Raw genomic sequence first — 17224 nt, forward strand, 5'->3', positions numbered from 1 at the left:
GAAACAGAAAGGTTGACCTAAATTTAGAATTTCTAGAGCCAAGATCGATGCCACTGTATAGTTATATAATTAAAGATATCCTGCAGGTATTTAGAAACAATTTCTGTTACATCAGAAAGAGCTTAATTAATAAACCAAGACCAAGGCTCCAGATCCTATATAAGCCAGTCATTCTAGATATGTCTAGAGCTGTTTGGTTACATGAAGAGCAATACTTTCACACATTCATGAAGGAACGTTATTGTGCCAATATGAGGTTTTGAACTCAGGAACTGAGTTGAAGCCAGCCAGAGCTGGCTTCAAAGGAGATTCTCTCATCTTGGCCTCCATAAAAGCTAGCCCTGTGGGCTGTTCTGAAGAAATCTGTCTCTGGGAACATGAGGTTTCCTTCAGTGCTTCAGCTCAGGCTTCCTGTGGCTTCAAGAATTTCAGTTTTTATTTCAGTAGTTCAAAAATAATAACTCTTCTTTACAGTATTTTCACAATAAAAAAAGGAATCCTTAAATCCTGCCTATGATTCCATTTACAAGATAAGGACAGTGGAGTTCACATTGCAAGATTTAGCTAGTTGCTCGCTTAACGCCTTCCATCACACTGTTCACCCTTCTACTTTTTTGGGGTGGGGGGTCCGGGCTTGTGGCCTGAACTCTGCGCCTAGGTGCTGTCCCTCAGCTCTTCAGCTCAAGGCTTGCACTCTACCACTTGAGCCACAGTGCCACTTCCAGCTTTTTTTTTTTTTTTTGCTTATGTGGTGCTGGGGAATTGAACCCAGGACCTCATGCATGCATGGCAAGTGCTCTGACACTGAGCCACCTTCCCAGGCAAACCCTTCTGCTTATCTACAGAGGCCTAGTAAAAAATATGGGATTGAGAGGGACCTGTGCCCTTGGCCTTCCTATTTGTACCATACACACACACACACACACACACACACACACACACACACACACACGCACACACGCACACACGCGCACACACACACACACACACACACACACACACACACACACACACCATCCATTTGGAAATCGCTCATTCTCCCATGTTTACAAACTGTATGCTTTCTGAGAAGGGATGGTTCACAGACTGGAGTCCTACCTAGGCCTGTTATATACCTTAAATTATGAACCAAAATACCACATTCATTAAAAGTATGCCTGATGATAACATATTTTATTAATGTTTTGTATTATTTTTGTTATTATCATTTGGCCTACACTTTGCTTGAATTCAGAATTAAACGGAGTTAATGCTCACTGAATTGGTAGAGTACCCTTTCCTCTTTTAATTTCAGACCAGCAATTAAAAATGAGCTATTACACTCCCTCATGTGTGGAACCCTAACTACTCAGGAAGCTGAAATTAGATAGTTTTGTAGGCCATCCCATACAAAAGCTCCATGAAAATGGTATCTTAGCCAATAAAAGCATGGCTCTGGTTATATGTACCTATCTTTTTACTACTTCTGATATGTAATTATACAATTTGTGTATTGAAAGTTCCAGGCAGAGAAGCAAGACCTAAGGTGAAAAATCAGTGATACAAATGGTCATCTTCTATAGAAGGTAAAGGAAGCCTCACAAATTTTTGCCCCTGAATTCAACCTGAGGACCAATGATGAGGTACATGTAACCAATACATTCTTCCAAATATTTAGTGGAAGAATTTGGGTGTGGTTTACCCAATGATAGGTAAACAGACCTTTACCAAGTGAGTGCAAAAGGACCTTTGCATATGGCTATGTTATGAATTTTATATCCTGTTATGTGGACACGATGAGTCCTGCTTGGATCAAGTAATTAAGATCTCCTGATCTAACAGGGCACTGGTGCTTCACATCGGGATACTTACTTGCTAAAGAGTATGAGGTTTAAAGATCACAGTTGAAAGGCAAACTAGGTAGCAATAGCTGTAAAAGTGTTATGGCCAATTATCACCAAATTTCCCACAAGTAGTGCTGTGAATGAAGTTGATAGACTGTCAACACTTTTGTTCCTTTATTACCAAAGCCCAGGGACAGTACACGGGCCCTGAGTAGAAAGAACTCGAGGGCCAAGGAAGATATTTTGAAAAATGGTTTGGAAAAGGGTTTTTGGCCCTTGTGCAGAAAAGTTACCATTCTTGTTTAAGCCTAAAGTCCTCGATAGGGTATAGTCATTGTCCTCAATTGAGGTTGATATTGAAATGTCTTATAAGCCAGGGTAATGATAGATTGTATGAATATTTTGGTTTCTTTTGTCAAGTGAATCCACATGCACATACCTTTATGTTTCTGACTAGTTCATAAGTCCTTGTAGAGGTTCAAGATACTATGCAGGACAATGTGGTCCACGTTTGTAAAGTGGGGAATGAGACTTTCAAAGAGAGATCTCAACATATAAAATGTGGCCAAATATTTCAGTATACTTGAAACAGCATCATAAGAAAAGAAGTATCAAGTAGTGATGATTTAAGGTCCCAGAATACCAATATGTTTGAACGAGAAGACTGTGATCTTGTGATGTGTGCACATAGATGTAGGAGAAAACCTCTTTTCAATCTGAGCTCTTCAGATGTGTTTAAGCATTTTTGTTGTTTTTCCCTTTCTGATTGCACTTTATTTCAAGGCCACACCCAGGGGTAAATGACAGGATATTTAGTTTCAGCTCATTCTAAAAGCTATGTCCTCAGTAGAGAAGTGGTGAACCATGACTTAGGTACATATTCACCCTAGACACAATCACGAAGAGTGGGTTAAGTTACATAAGTTTTCAGAATGTCAAGGGTCCTACCACATGGTTCATCCTGTAGCCCTTTTCAAAATTAGGCTTTAGAAGAGTTCTGGTTTTGTATGAAGATTTCAGCTCTAAATTAGATTATTTTCAATAGCCATTCAGTGAATGTTACTGGATAAAGTATACAAATGAAGTCATATTTATTTTAGAGAAAATTCTGATATCATCAGCAGGGGCAGGTAATATGACTCAAAGTCAGGACCCTGAAGAGTTTCCTCTCCAGAGATCTCAGTATTTAACCAAGAACCTCCAATTCCCAAGCAATCTTGATCCCAATGAGAGAACAAGATGTTAGGAGAGCCCTTGTTTCTTCCTCAGGTTAACCTGGAATGATGCACCTCAGAGTGACTGGAAGGGACAGAAGCTGGGATACAGAACACACTGGGTACTGAACAAGGCTATCATAGGATTTTCACTAGACCCTCAGGGACCACCCAAGGTCCTCTTGCATTACCTTGAGCACTTATATCTTTATGTTTGTCCAGCTCTAGGTCATTTTTCCTCCCGTAATTAGCTTAAAATTAAGTGTACATTTTTTCTGTTCCCTCAATGAATTGAGAAGTTCTTTTAAATTTTTTCTTTCATTTTTCTGGATCACTTACACCCTTGTATGAAGTCCCTGTTATAGAGGTCTCAGTACTTTGAGTAGATGACTACCTGGAGCATCCACAGCCAACCATCTTTGCCTCACTTGTATATGGGACCTGAGAAAAACCCAGCCAAAACTTTATATGTGCATTCTAACTTAAATATTTGTTACCAAAAGTTTGATGTGGAGACTTCATCTGATGTGGTGGAAGTTGGTTGGGCTCACGGTCTATTCCAGAACTCAAAATGGAAGGTACAGGAAAGAAAAGTTTGGTAAGGAGCCAGCTGAGGAGAAGAGGGCAGTGCCAAAGTCTTCATGCAATAGGCAAACCTGGCAAGCCCCTTGGGACAGGAGTGAGAAGCCCAGAGCAGGGTATGTGCTACCCATCAGTCCACCACCAGCACAGCATGGCACCTGCAGCATGGGCCAAGGTGCACACGTGTTTCCTGCAGGGCTGATTGTTGACACAGGACCTGTCAGAGAAGTCAGTGGCCTAATGTAATAGTCTTGTCCTATGTAGATGATACAATTACTTGTGGACTAGAAGAATTAGTAGTAAAACATTGTTAGATGAGCTAGTAAAAATTCTTCAGGATATGTGTGAATGTGTATGTCCTAAGAAGAAAAGAAATTGAAAAGTAGTTCTGAGAGAAATTAAATGACAAGTATGGGACTTGAGTGCACAGCAAAATAGATCCATTACTATCACAACAAATAGGAAGGGTTTCCTTCACTTATTTTTATCTACCCTTACAAATCCCATTGTGTTTAAAATAATAAGAACAGAAATGTATGTGTTGATGCTTAACGTTGTACAACAGCTAGTTTATAAATGACAGCAGAGGCCTAGGGTCTCTTCTGTGTGCGGTCCCTGAACTCTCTGGACAGAAGGACAATAATATTGAAAGTGAACTTATGTCACTTGTAAGTTTGTCGTTTAAATTCCAGAGGAAGCATTGATTAATTTAAATGAGCAGACTTTTTGTTTTGCTGGTCTTTGGGCTTGAACTCAAGGGTCAGGTGCTGTCCCTGAGCTGCTTTTGTTCAAGGGTAGCACTTGAGCCACAGCACCACTTCTGGCTTTTTCTGTGTATGAGAACCTGAGGAATAGAACCCAGCTCCTCATTCCTGGGAGGCAAGCACTGTACCACATAGCTACCTTCCCTGTCCTATAAGCACACTTTTTATGTTAAAAGAAGAAAGAATAGGTTGGTATGTAATATCCACTTTCCATGTGCAAGTCCAAAGGTTCTACCCCTCAAAGTGAAAGGAAGAAAGTAGAAAATGGAGTGACAGGAAGTATTCAGTTACAACTACAAAGAAAAATAGAAGAACAAATGCAATGAGCAAGTAATTAGGTTTTTGTTTGTTTGGGATTGTTTCTTTTTTCTTTCAATTGTTAGTTGTGGGGTTTAAACTCAGGGAGGGCCTGGCATATTCCCTAGGCTTTTCAGTAAAGGCTGGCATGCTACCACTTCCAGCCAGAATGTCACTTCTAGTTTTCTGGCATTTCATTGGTGATAAGTCACAATGAATTTTCTGCTGATGTGGTGCTGCGGAATGGAACCCAGTGCCTCATGTATGCAAGGCAAGCACTCTACCACTGAGCCACACTCCCAGCCCTGCCTCCTTTCTTAAAACAGTGTGGTTGGGGCTGGCAATGTGTGTTAGTGATAAAGTACTTGCCTAGCATGCATGGAACATTAAGTATGATATCTCAGTACCTAATAAACAACAACAGCCCCCAAACACCCCTAAAAGCAATGGTGCTGTAGCTCAAATGGTAGAGTGGTAGCCTTCAGCATAATGAAATTCAGGAACAATTTTCAAGCCCTGAGTTCTAGCCCCAGGAATCTCAAACAAAAACAACAAAAACAAGATGAAATGAGCAAATGAAAACAAGAAACCCACTATCAGCAAGTTTGATTGATAAACACAACACACAAACACACATATAGACACACACACAAATATACTTTCATCAAACCATATTCCTCTCATTTACCATGTCTGCTCACCCTCCTTGCTCCAACTGCTGCCTACATGTACTGGAAAACTTATTCTATGTTTCTCTCGTTTTTGCATTTAAAAAAATTTATTCTGAAGATTAAAATATAAAAGTAGTATCAATAGTCATGAGAAAATTCCAATCAAAAGTACAATAAAATAACCATTTTATACATGTTAGTGTGGCCATAGTTTTAAACAAAACAACAAAAATCCTTCCAAAGTCTAACAAAACCTAGGAAAGATGTGACAATATTGTGAACTTGGTGGATTTCTCTCAGGTATCTAAAACTATCATAGATGGGACAAAAAGTCCTAAAAAGAACTGAATATAGAATTACATAGAAATATGGTCTAGCACTTCTACACTTGTATGTACCTTAGAGAAAAACAAAGATTTCTATAAATACCATCAAATAAGGACTAAGTTTCAAGAAAGACAAATACCACAAAGAAGTCCAAGAGTATTTTCAGAGAGTAATTGAAGTACTTATAACACTCAGTCCTGTACAACAGTCAAAATTATGTTTGACCGCACTTTTTCAGCAAATCCATTAAAATTTCATTAGGATAGTCTAATGTGTGTATGTGGATGTGATGTCTGACCAGATTCTAGCCAACCTTTTCTTCCATGAGAAGTTACCTCCTAGATGTCATTGAATCACAAAAAAGTGAGGCAACTTTGTCCTCACATTAAAAAACTAGAAACAAACTAAAGCAAATCTGCATTTAACTTAGAAAGCAAGATTTGATCATCTGCTAAATCTACAAGCCACCTTTAGCTTTTTGAGAAACATGTTCCTAAAGCTGAATCTGCCATGCCTACTCCGATGGAGTCTGCTTAGCATGGGAAACCTGCTTTTAGACCTGAGAATGGAGCTTCACAGAAGCCTATCTCTGAGAATGGGACTTCACTGAAGTCTACCTCAGAGACTGAGGCTTCAAAGAGACCTATCTCTGAGAACGGGACTTCACCGAAGTCTACCTCAGAGAACGGGGCTTCAAAGAGGCCTACCTCCTGGAAAGGCTGGCAAGCCCCTGGGAAAGATGTGTTTCTGTTCCTGTTTTTCTTTTCTTCACTGTATAGGAGTGCCTATTAATCTTTTACTGTTCCTGCTGCTCATTGTACTTACTCATGCTCAACGTTCCCTTATTCAAGGCTCTTTCTTAAAAGTATTGATGACTCCAACATCCGATGAGTGTCCTGAGAATATGACTAACTCACCAGAGTTAAATGCTACCCTGAAAGCCCCTCTTGTGGAGGCTAGTAGACAAGTCATAAGTAAATATAAAGTATTGGGGGTTTCATGACATCACTTCAGCAGAAGGAATTGTTTGTAAGAGATTTATAAGAAGCTGTGGGCACAGAGCAGAAAGAGTGAGTGTATGGCTACTGGAGACTTTCCTTTAATCCTAAAGCATATACAATAGACTCATATAGATATCCTGTAGATAAGAAAGATGTAGGGATATTTAGACCAAAACCTAAATAAAATTCCTAAAAAGTTGGTAGATGGAAGGTGGCAATGGCTTATCAGAGGAAAATGGTGGGATCCTCCATTATCTAGACGACCCCAAAGACTTCCCCCAGATCCATAGCCTTTAACAGGTGTGTATGATAAGGATAGCAACCTTACTTAGGAGAAAGAACTTCCTATTAGTCTCTTTCATTTACTGAGAGACTTGCTAGATCTAGGTCTCCTTGGTGCTTACTATTAAAGAAGGAACAAGAAAGATCTTATGAGACAGTTAAGGCCTCTATGGAGAAGAGTAAACGATTATGTGAAAGGGTTACAAAAAAGACACTATGAGCTTAAATTTGATATATGGCCAGTATATCTAAGTATAACTAAGTATACTGAATATCATGATTTTTGGCCACAAATTGGGAACCCTCTAAGTACAATTGCTTAGAAAAGATTTGAAACGTATAAAGTACAAAACTAAACAAAAGTAACTATGAAGTACTAGAGTTCATGCCTTTCTGTTCAGCACCTTGCCCATATGCTCTGGTTAATGGTTAATTGGTGATAAACATCGAAACCCATTGTATTTCTTAAAAATAGAGGTAAAGCCGAATACAAGTGCCTATCGTCATAGCTCGTCATCCAAAAAACAAGATCAGGCGACCAGCTGGTGACCACCCAAGTACAAAGCCTTGCAGCAAGATTGTGTAACCTTTTGCCCTTTCTCATCGACACTTGCTATAAAAGCTTGTTATCCTCTGCAATAAATCGCACTCAGCACTCACTCCTCTTGTGTGTGAGTTGTCTGTTTGCCATCTCCCCACCTATTCCAGTTCCTCTACTAGGTGTCCTCCGTTGTCCCGACAGAGCCGGTCTGAGACATGAATCTATTTTTTTTTTCTGTTTTTCAATCTGGGACACAGTTAGGTTCATAACCTGGTATGTCAAACAGAGTGAGAAATAAAAGAATCTCATCAGAGATCCTTTCATCTTTCTTGCTTTTGACAATGAATAAAGATTCTGGAACCATGGCCTGGAGAGAAGCCAAATGAGAGAGTCAGAAAAAACCTGTGTGATTTTACCCTAGATGTTCCTGCTCAGAACATGATAGGTGGACTGGTAAAGCATAAAGCCTTCTTATGGGAGAAGAAACATTCCTGAATCAAGTAGAGCATTAAAGTCTCCACTAAAGACAAATCCACAGAAGAGTGAAGTCTTATGTGTTACTAAACAATATAAACAGAATATACACTCAGAAATGTAGATCCATAAAATGTAAAAGAAACAACTTATATAGGTATATGCTTTTGTTTATACTTGTTGGTTGATTACACAGGAAATTCTTTTATCCAGGATTCTGGTTTTTCTTACACTTACCCACAATGGTAATTGGTAACATAAACTACATGAACTTTGCAGTGACATTTACAAAAAGAGAAAACCTATTCTGTTTACTTCAGTGAGGTAGTTTTTGATAGGAAATACTATATGAATTCTTTAAAAGCAGTGTTTGCACATTAGTACTGGGTTTTCCCACATCACAAGAATGTTTTCTTACTTTGAAAAACTTAAAGTGAATTTATTAGAGGCTAAGTGTTCACATTCACAATACTTAAGATGAGGACTGTTACAAATTTCATGGTGGGGTATTTTCTGTTTGTTTTAGCATTTGGACTGTCCATATCCACATTAGTGACTGAATATCTTGCCTTAAAATTGTCAAGTTTTCTATTTCATATTATTATATTAGGATATAATCTGAATTTCAAAGAGGACATTGTAACTGGGCTTTCATGTCTAATGGCTGTAATCTTAGCTACTCAGAAGGCTGCCATCTGAGGAAAGTTAGTATTATCCCCACCTTTTCTTCTCAGCTCAACCCAGACCTGAGCTCCTCCCAGACCTAGAGTTCCCTCCCTACAGCTGGCCACGCCCTCTCTCATCTCAGACTCACCTGAGCATATACTTAACTCACTTCCTGCCCCCCAGATTCTGTTGCAACCTGAAGAGGGACAAATGCTTGTGCTCCCTCTCCTGAGAAATATGGTCCTTCTAATAAACCTTATAATAATCTTTCTCATGTGCCTGCTTGTGGTCCCCTGGGATGGACATGAAGAAACCCTACAAGGATCACTGATTTAAGCCAGGATGATAGGAAAGTCTGAGAGACTTATGTCCAATAAGCTACCAAAATAGTGGGAAGTGCAAATGCGGCTTTCAAGGTCAGTTTCCAGACCTTGAGTTCTAGAATCAGGACAGGCAGACACATATCAAGGGCATTGTATTGTATTCAAATTTTAACATATTTTAACATTTGTTATATTTAACAAATATCATATTTTAACAATTGTTTTTGGTGTACATATATAAGAAATCTCTCTCATTTTTCTCTCATTTTTTTTTGTCCCTGTGGGGCCTGAACTCTGAGCCTAGGCACTGTCCCTCTGACCTGCAGCTCAAAGCTAGCACTCTATTACTGGAGCCACAGTACACTGCTGGCTTTTTCTGCTTATGTGGTTCTGAGGAATCAAACCCAGGGCTTCATTCATGCAAGGCAAGCACTCTACCACTGAACCACCTACCCAGCCAGTCTCTCTCATTTTAAGTGATGTAAATTAGGCTAAATATATTAGTGGAAAAATTGTAATTTTTCAGAACAGACACATCAATTGGAGTATATCTGTGCCAGCAGCATTTTGAAAGTTTCAAAAGCCATAGGAAGTGCAGAGAATGAAAAGAGGATCAATACGTTTATAGAAGACATTTTCAAGGAATGTTTACCATTCATTGGCTTCAATTCACAAAAAGCAAGTTTATAAAGTCACAAGGGTGAGTACCAGAATCTCTAGGGTCAGGAGTATAAACGCACAACTCCTGACTCTCCTTGTCTCGAAAATCAGAGGTTTGTAGCCACTTTCTGGCACCTGGAGGAACAAGTGCTATTGGCAGCACAAACCCATGAGCCTTAAAATATCATCCACCCCAGACTGGGGAAAGATGGGAAGGGCAGACTCTGGCTAGGAACCTCAGAATGCTTCATGTTTCAGCTCCCAAGTTCCCCTGAAAAAGAGAAGCTGGGCTTCTACCTCTTGGCTCTGACTATGGAGTGCAAAGCTGTACTTCAGAGCACTTCCAGCAGCAAGGCAAAGGGAAAGAAACCCGAATTTGCAAACTAAAAACACCGACAGTGAGCAAGGTGGCATTGGCGCCCCTTCCCCCCCCTTCACCGGATTACCTCTCCCTTCTCTCCCCTGCCCACACACACTTTCAAAGGATCTATGCTCCGATAGAAACTACAATTCCCAGAATGCAATGCACAATTCACCTGGAGGAAATGGGCTTGTTACAGGGATTTGACTAGCACAAGACACTTGCTCCTAAGTGTGCAAGGATGCATGGGGACCTTTCTCTCCCAGCTGTGGGAACTTAGGTGAGTTTCTTCTTGAAAATTCAGTTTACCGACATAAATATTGTGAGACCAATTAAAAACACAAATGTATTAGGAGCATTGCATAATTTGGCTTTTTAATTCTTAATTCTTTTAATATAATTGAGGCTATAAATCTACGTAGTTTTTTATTTTTGTTTTTGTTCAAAAAGTACATTCTGCTGAATGTAAATTATGTCTCTGTTTTTCCTTAAAGTTTTGAATATCTCCCCTCTCACTTTACAAAGGTATTTGCAGCTGGGTGCCAATGGCTCATGCCTGTAATCCTAGGTACTCAGGAAGCTGAGATATGAGGATCCCAGTTCAAAGCCATCCTGGGCAGGAAAGTTCATAAGTCTTATCTCCAACCAACTACCAAAACAATGGAAGTGGTCTTGTGGCTCAAGTGGTAGAGAGCTCACTTTGAGCTGAAAAACACAGGGACAGTGCTCAGGCTGGGTTCAAGCCACAAGATCGACCAAAAAAAAAAAAAAAAGTACTTGCAGACAGTAAACTGATTGATTCTGGCATCATCTTCCCCTGCTCTAATATATATACTGGAATAAAATAACAGAATTTAAAGACATATACTTTATAATCTTTGAATTAAATTGATTTGTCAAATTCTACTCATTATTTCCCAAAAACTCCCAAATTCCATCTATGAAATTTTAAGGAGTTTTTGCGTATTTCTGTCTGAAATTTGCCTTTCCTTATAAAGTTTTTCCCTCGTTTTGTGGTTGGTCCTGTGGCTTGAACTCAGAGCGTGGGCACTGTCTGTGAGCATTTGCTGTGCTGTACTTGCCTTTTTTTTTATTAATTGCTTCAGGGGACTAGTGAAATATTTCCTCTCAGGGGTTTCTTAGAAAATGGTACTGCTCCTCCAAGACTCTTCAAAAAATTGGTTGTCTAGGTAGATCAGGATGAATGTGGGAGGAGGTAGAGTTCAGGGCAGGTCCAGGTTCATGTGAAGCTTCATTACTTGCTCCAAACCAGTCTGATTTTACTTTTCTGTTTTGCATATCCTATTTTGTTTTGATTTTCTACCTCTTCTCTGACCCTAGAAGTTCCTGTCAGCAAGTCTAGGTCACATATCTAGGGGTCCTCAGACTTGTCTTCCCAGACTGCATCCATTACACTGTGGAATAAATCTTTTGCCTCCCTCCCTCATATCAGACATTCTAAGCTTGTCTCTTAAGGGTTTGTTGTGATTGATGATGATCCTTTCCCCACATCATGTTTGGGAAGGATTGTGTAGGAAATTTTCATGCCTGATATTCAGTCCTCCAGTGTAAGGGTTTTCCATCCCTCTTTTAGTGGACCTGAGCTATTCCTCATGAAAATGGAGATCGTGAGGCACATTTGGATGTATAGATGGCAACATTGGAGCACCTATAATATATGAGGGAAAAATAATTATTTCTTTGTGTAAAAGTTAAAAGTAAGTTCCTGAGAGGTAAAAGTGGGTGCTTCCTAGACTAGTTGTGTCCCATGGTTGTCCTTGTTCTTGGTTACAGTTTTCAAACATTCATTTCTAAGTATTACGTTTATTGTACTAGTATAAATAGAATTTACTTCCTACATTACTTTTGAATTGTTCATTGCTCACAGACGTAAGTCTCATTATTATATAAATATTATATCCTCTTACTTCATTGATCACAGTTATTGACTATTGCAGATCCTGAGGTAGAAGGTACAAATATGGTAAGATATTCAGGGACAGATTATGTTTCTAACTTCCTCTGGAGGAAAAGGTGAACCAATGGAAAAAGATGGAGCTTATGCATAACACCTGTAGAATTTCTTTGGCAGGAGATGTGGTGCATCCCTCTTGGGTTCCACTATGCCCAGTGATTCCCATGTCTGCAATGATCCATCGCCCTGGAGGGCCTATGGATTTCATATCTTGTCCATTGTTCTTGTGTTAGCAATCTCCCAGTATGTAAGGCAGGACTGGTCAGAGTAGTGGCGTGATCAGTGGTACCTTGCTGGCTCCCATGTTTGTCAGTTTGTGTGGACAAGCTCACCCTGACATCTTGAGTCTGGCTGATGCCATGAGGCCTATTTGAACTAATGCCTCTCACCATCCCATACCTCTGTTTCAGAGACCTGTCCTGTTTCATGGTTTTGTATCATTTACTGTGCAAGCTTGTGTTATGTATCCATATAGGCTAGTAGTTGGGCTGGGTATAGTTTTCAATTATGGGGTGGTGTTTCATGCCTCTTGCAGGAACAATTGTGTTCTCACTAATTGCATGAGTAATCCGAGCTTACTATGCAATCCCCTTAACTTACATTGCATGTTCAGTTGATAGAACCATGGTATAATAAGTTTGGGTCTCGGTTTGCTTTTGAGGTTCAGAGGACTCTTAGCCATTGCTGCAGATTTTGGGGAATATTGGTTGCTCTCATTATTGCTACCCAGACTCTTATTGCTAGCGCTACTGCTTCTCTTGTGATCTTTGTACAAACCATATATACTGCATAACATGTTAATGCTTTAGTTTGAAATGTTTTTGGTATCCTTGATATGCAGGTGGGAGTAGATAAAATGATTGTGATACGTTTTATGATTTGGAAACAGCAATGATGTATGTTGATAATCACAGAGACCTTCTAAAGACCCAGTTAAAAATGATGTGTCATGCTAATTGTCAGTACATTTGTGTTATCCCTCTTAAATACGATGGAAATATGACTTGTACCAATATCCAGTAACATATTTGAGGAACCTTGCCCTCAATAATTTAAGCTTAAGCATTATGCAGCTTCAGGGTCAAATATCTGGTATTGGTCACTCTACCACGCAGGCTTAGCTGTATCAATTCTCCATTACCTGTAGGGATTCAACTGGGGAAATAGCACTCTTTTTGCTATTTCTTAGGCATTTTCCTGTTTATTGTTTTGGTATTTCTTTTCGCTTCCATTCTTCCTTAGATGTATGATCTGCTGATTTTCCAGGTTCAGGCTGATAGACACTTGCTCAATTTACAAAATGAAAAAGGGGGAAATGGTGCAGACCCTGATGTGCCAGGAGTTGGCAAGGTGTGAGCAAAACCTCCAGAACCACGGACTGCAACCTTCAGGGCTATAAATACTTCACTTTTTATAGGAGAGAGTGTTCCTTTTAGCTTCTGGGCCTGGGGCCTTTCCTCTAGGTGTTTGGTGGACAAGGGTTGAAATAGAATGAAGAATGATGCATATGGTCTGCACTTGTTAGCACAGCGAGTCCTAGAAAAATGTGATGCAAGCACTGGACAGATATAGAAAGTGTCTATAGCTAAGGTTATTGCTGGAATAAAGAGAGATTCGTCAATTGCCTTCTCTCACTCTGTTCCATTATCATCCCATTGCCCTTCCAGAGCACTGTTGGTGTTGTGGCTGTCCTCAAACAGTGGTAGAGTGCTTACCTCGCATGCATGAAGCCCTGGTTCAAGTCCTCAGTACTACATACATAGAAAAAGTCAAACATGGAATTGTGGCTCCAGGAGTAGGGTGCTAGTTTTGAGCAAAAATTCAGGGACAGTGTCCAGGCACTGAGTTCAAGCTCCAGGGCTGGGACATAAAAGAAAAGAAATGCAAGCTGGGTGCTGATGCCTCATGTCTTTAATCCTAGCTATTCAAAAGGCTAAAACTTGAGGATAGCAGTCCAAAGTTAGCCTGGGCAGCAATGTCTGTGAGACACTTATCTCCAATAAAAACCAGAAAACCAGAATTGGTGCTTTAGCTCACAATGTAGAGCACTTGAGCTGAAGGGCTAAGGGATGGTTCCTAGGCTCACAGTTCAAGTGGCATGACCAAAAACCAAACCAAACAAAAGAAAATGATAAAAGTATAAAGAAATTCATCACAAATGTAGGCTTGAACAATGAAAACTATATTTCAGGGATGGGAAGGTGGTTCAGTGGTAGAGTGCTAGCCTTGCATGCATGAGGCCCTGGGTTCGATTCTTCAGCACCACATAAGCAGAATAAGCCAGAAATGGCACTGTGGTTTAAGTGGTAGAGCTCTAGCCTTGAGCTGAAGAGCAGAGGAACAGTGCCTAGGCCCGGAGTTTATAACTAACAAAAAAACAAGAAAATGAAAAAAGGAAAAGAAAAGAACCTATATTTCACAGGTACTCTTGGAAGTACCCCAGTTTTATCTTTTTGTCTCTCAGGAATTTAGTGTTAGGGAGCATTTTTTTTTGGTGTGGGGCTTGAACTCTGGGCCTGAGCACTTGTCCCTCAGCTCTTCAGCTCAAGGCGAGCACTCTACCACTTGAGCCACAGTGCCAGTTCCCAGGAAATTTTGTTTTAAAGAATGAAATTATTTTTTCTTTATATTGTTAGAGGTGCTTTTAAGTTGAAGTGTATACATTCAAATATGCTCTTTGATTCCCATTTTCATGAGGAATAGTTCTGGTCCACAATAGAGACATGGAGAACCCATACACTGGAGAAATGAAATCATATGTGAAAGTTTCCAATCCAGTCTTTCTCAATTATTTTTTATGGAAGGGGTTACAAAAAATCACAATAAACACCTAATAGACAAGTGTAGGTTCTCTGATAAGAGAGAGGGAGACTGTTGTAGACCCTGGGGTGCCTGCCAGAAGCAGACAAAATGTGAACAAAGGCTTCAGGGCCATTGACTCTTACCCTCAGGACTGCAAGTCCTTGCTCTTCATTGGTTTGAGGAAGTCTGTGTTCTAGCTTTTTGGCCTGGGGCTTTAACTGTCTGGAGGCTTGGGTGGAAAACATGTATTGAAATAGAGTGTAGAAAGATGTGTGCTGTTTGCACTTTTGGGCACAGTGGGTTACACCAATATTACACAAGCATTTGAAAAATATAGCAGAATTGTGCCATCAGCCATCTCTCTGACTCCTTAATTATCATCCAATTGGCTCTCAGAGCCTCGCATGTGCTCTGATGGGACTTTGGCAGGAGACAAAAGATTTATTCCACAGTTTAATGGATAAGGTCTAAGAAAACAAGTCTGAGTTCCCCTAGATATGTAGCCCAAAGCTACTGAGAGGAACTGTTAGGATCAGAGAAGAGGTAAGAATTCTAAAGAGATTTTCACATGCAAAATGAAAAGACCAAAGCAGACTGGTTTGCAAGTGATTAAGCTTCACATCAACATAGCCTAGCCTAAACTTCACTCTTCTATCCCTCCTGCATTCATCCCTGACCCCCCAAACCACTATCTCTTTGAAGGGAAATGGAGGTGATGTGCCATGTTCATAAGAATCCCTGTGAGGAAACTTTTCACTAGTTACCTGAAGAAATTATTAAAGGAAATGGAAATAGAGTACAGCAAATGCTCACAGACAGTGTCCAAGCTCTGAGTTGAAGCCATAGGACCAACAACAAAACAAAACATAAAATCCTTAAATGAAATGCAAAATTCAGAAAAAAACAAAAACTCATTTGATTTAATAGATAGAATTGGGTAGTTTCTGGAAAATTAATTGTTAGATTTTGTGAAATCCAAATCACCAGAAGTATTATGCTGCATATTTACCTAACAAGCTCACTATTTTATGCCAGTGTATACATTACAACAATGCGAAATGAGCCACGTATAAGTTTAGTGGCTGTGAACACCTTTGTAAAGTAAGAGGGGATGTATTACAAAAATTTAAGACAAAACAGAGATATAATTTACATCCAGTAGAACACAGGCATTGAATAAACAGAAAGGTATAAGCAACGCAGTCTCATAACCTCAATTTCAATATTAGAACTCAGAACCAAAATGCTAATGCATCCAATTCTCCCCATATATATCCATTTTCTGATTGGTCTTATGTATTTCAAGAGGAAATAGTGGTTTTCAAGAAGAAAGTGAGCCTAACTCCCACAGCCGGGAGAGAAAAGTCCCAAGGCACAAGAGCACCCCTGTTCCCAGGTTTGCAGCAGGGTGACACCGAGCATTGTGGGAATTGTAGTCTCCATGGAGGATATTTTCTTTGAAAGTCCTGGATTGTTTTTGTTTTTTGGAGGGTGGAGGTGGGGCAGAAGATGCTTTTGCGCATGTGTCTCCCCGCCCACCACGGGTGTTTTAAGTCGGCCTCTTCAGGATTCTTTTCCTTTGCCTTGCTGCTGGAAGTGCCCTGAAGTACAGTTTGGCCTTTCATAGGTGGGAGCCGGGAGGCTGGCACCCAGCTCTGTGCAGTGGAGCTTGGGAGCTGTAACTTGAAGGAATCTCAGGCTTTGGAACTGATGTCAGGTAGGAACTGTGCGATTGCTGGGGAGTCTCCCCTCCATGGGTTTCTGTTTCATTTTCTGTTTATATTTGTTTGTTGGGGCATGAACTCTGGGCCTGCAAGCAGCATTGCTGAGCTCCTCAGCTCAGAGGGAGAGCTTTATACTTGAGCCAAAGCGCCTACTTCTCTCTCCACGCTTTTCTCCAGTCTGGGGTGATAATTTGCTTGAGGTTCAGGAGTTTGTGCTGCCATTAGCCTCTGGGCCTTCACATGCAAGAACCTAGTTCTCAAATGTCTGAGAGCAAGCTGGGTGATTGTCCAGATCAGGAGAGCCCAAGAGCTGTGCATTTGTACTCCAAGACCAAGGGATTCTTCTATTAAGTCATGTGACTTTATTTGCTTTTCCCAGGTGTGAGAGGAGTATAGAAAGAATTCTAGTGAAATTGTGACAAGTATGCCTGCCTTGAGTCCTCTTACATTGCAGTTGTATTTGGGGCTTCTGTGTTGTTTCTCCTAGAGATAATTTAATCTGTTTGGCTTGAGTTTTTAATCTCCTGGCTTGAGTTCACAAGCGTTTGTACACGACCCTGTTTCTAGAGACAGTTGTACATGGGATATTGGAGTAGTGAGTGCTGGTCCTGTATTTTTAAGAATGAAGCCTAGCAATGTTTGAAGCAGAGCACAATATGAATAGGAATCTCCATCCTAAATGGACAGACCTTGTCAATTCTGAGAGGCCCTAAAGGGAAGAAGCAGAAAAGCACAGG

General features: G+C 40.2%; 1 protein-coding gene across 1 annotated transcript in view; it reads left to right on the plus strand.

Moving 5' to 3' along the window:
- Nucleotides 1-12109: 12109 nt before the first annotated feature.
- LOC122123305 (zinc finger protein 2-like) overlaps nt 12110-17224 on the plus strand; it is a 35971-nt gene continuing 30856 nt past the window's right edge. Inside the window, 2 exon segments of the mRNA XM_042697660.1 lie at nt 12110-12208; nt 13204-13311. Of these exon segments, the coding sequence (XP_042553594.1) occupies nt 12110-12208; nt 13204-13311 (207 nt within the window).

This window comes from Dipodomys spectabilis, unplaced genomic scaffold (assembly GCF_019054845.1).
Source record: "Dipodomys spectabilis isolate Male_0828 unplaced genomic scaffold, ASM1905484v1 ptg000227l, whole genome shotgun sequence".
In the NCBI taxonomy this organism is placed as follows: domain Eukaryota; kingdom Metazoa; phylum Chordata; class Mammalia; order Rodentia; family Heteromyidae; genus Dipodomys; species Dipodomys spectabilis.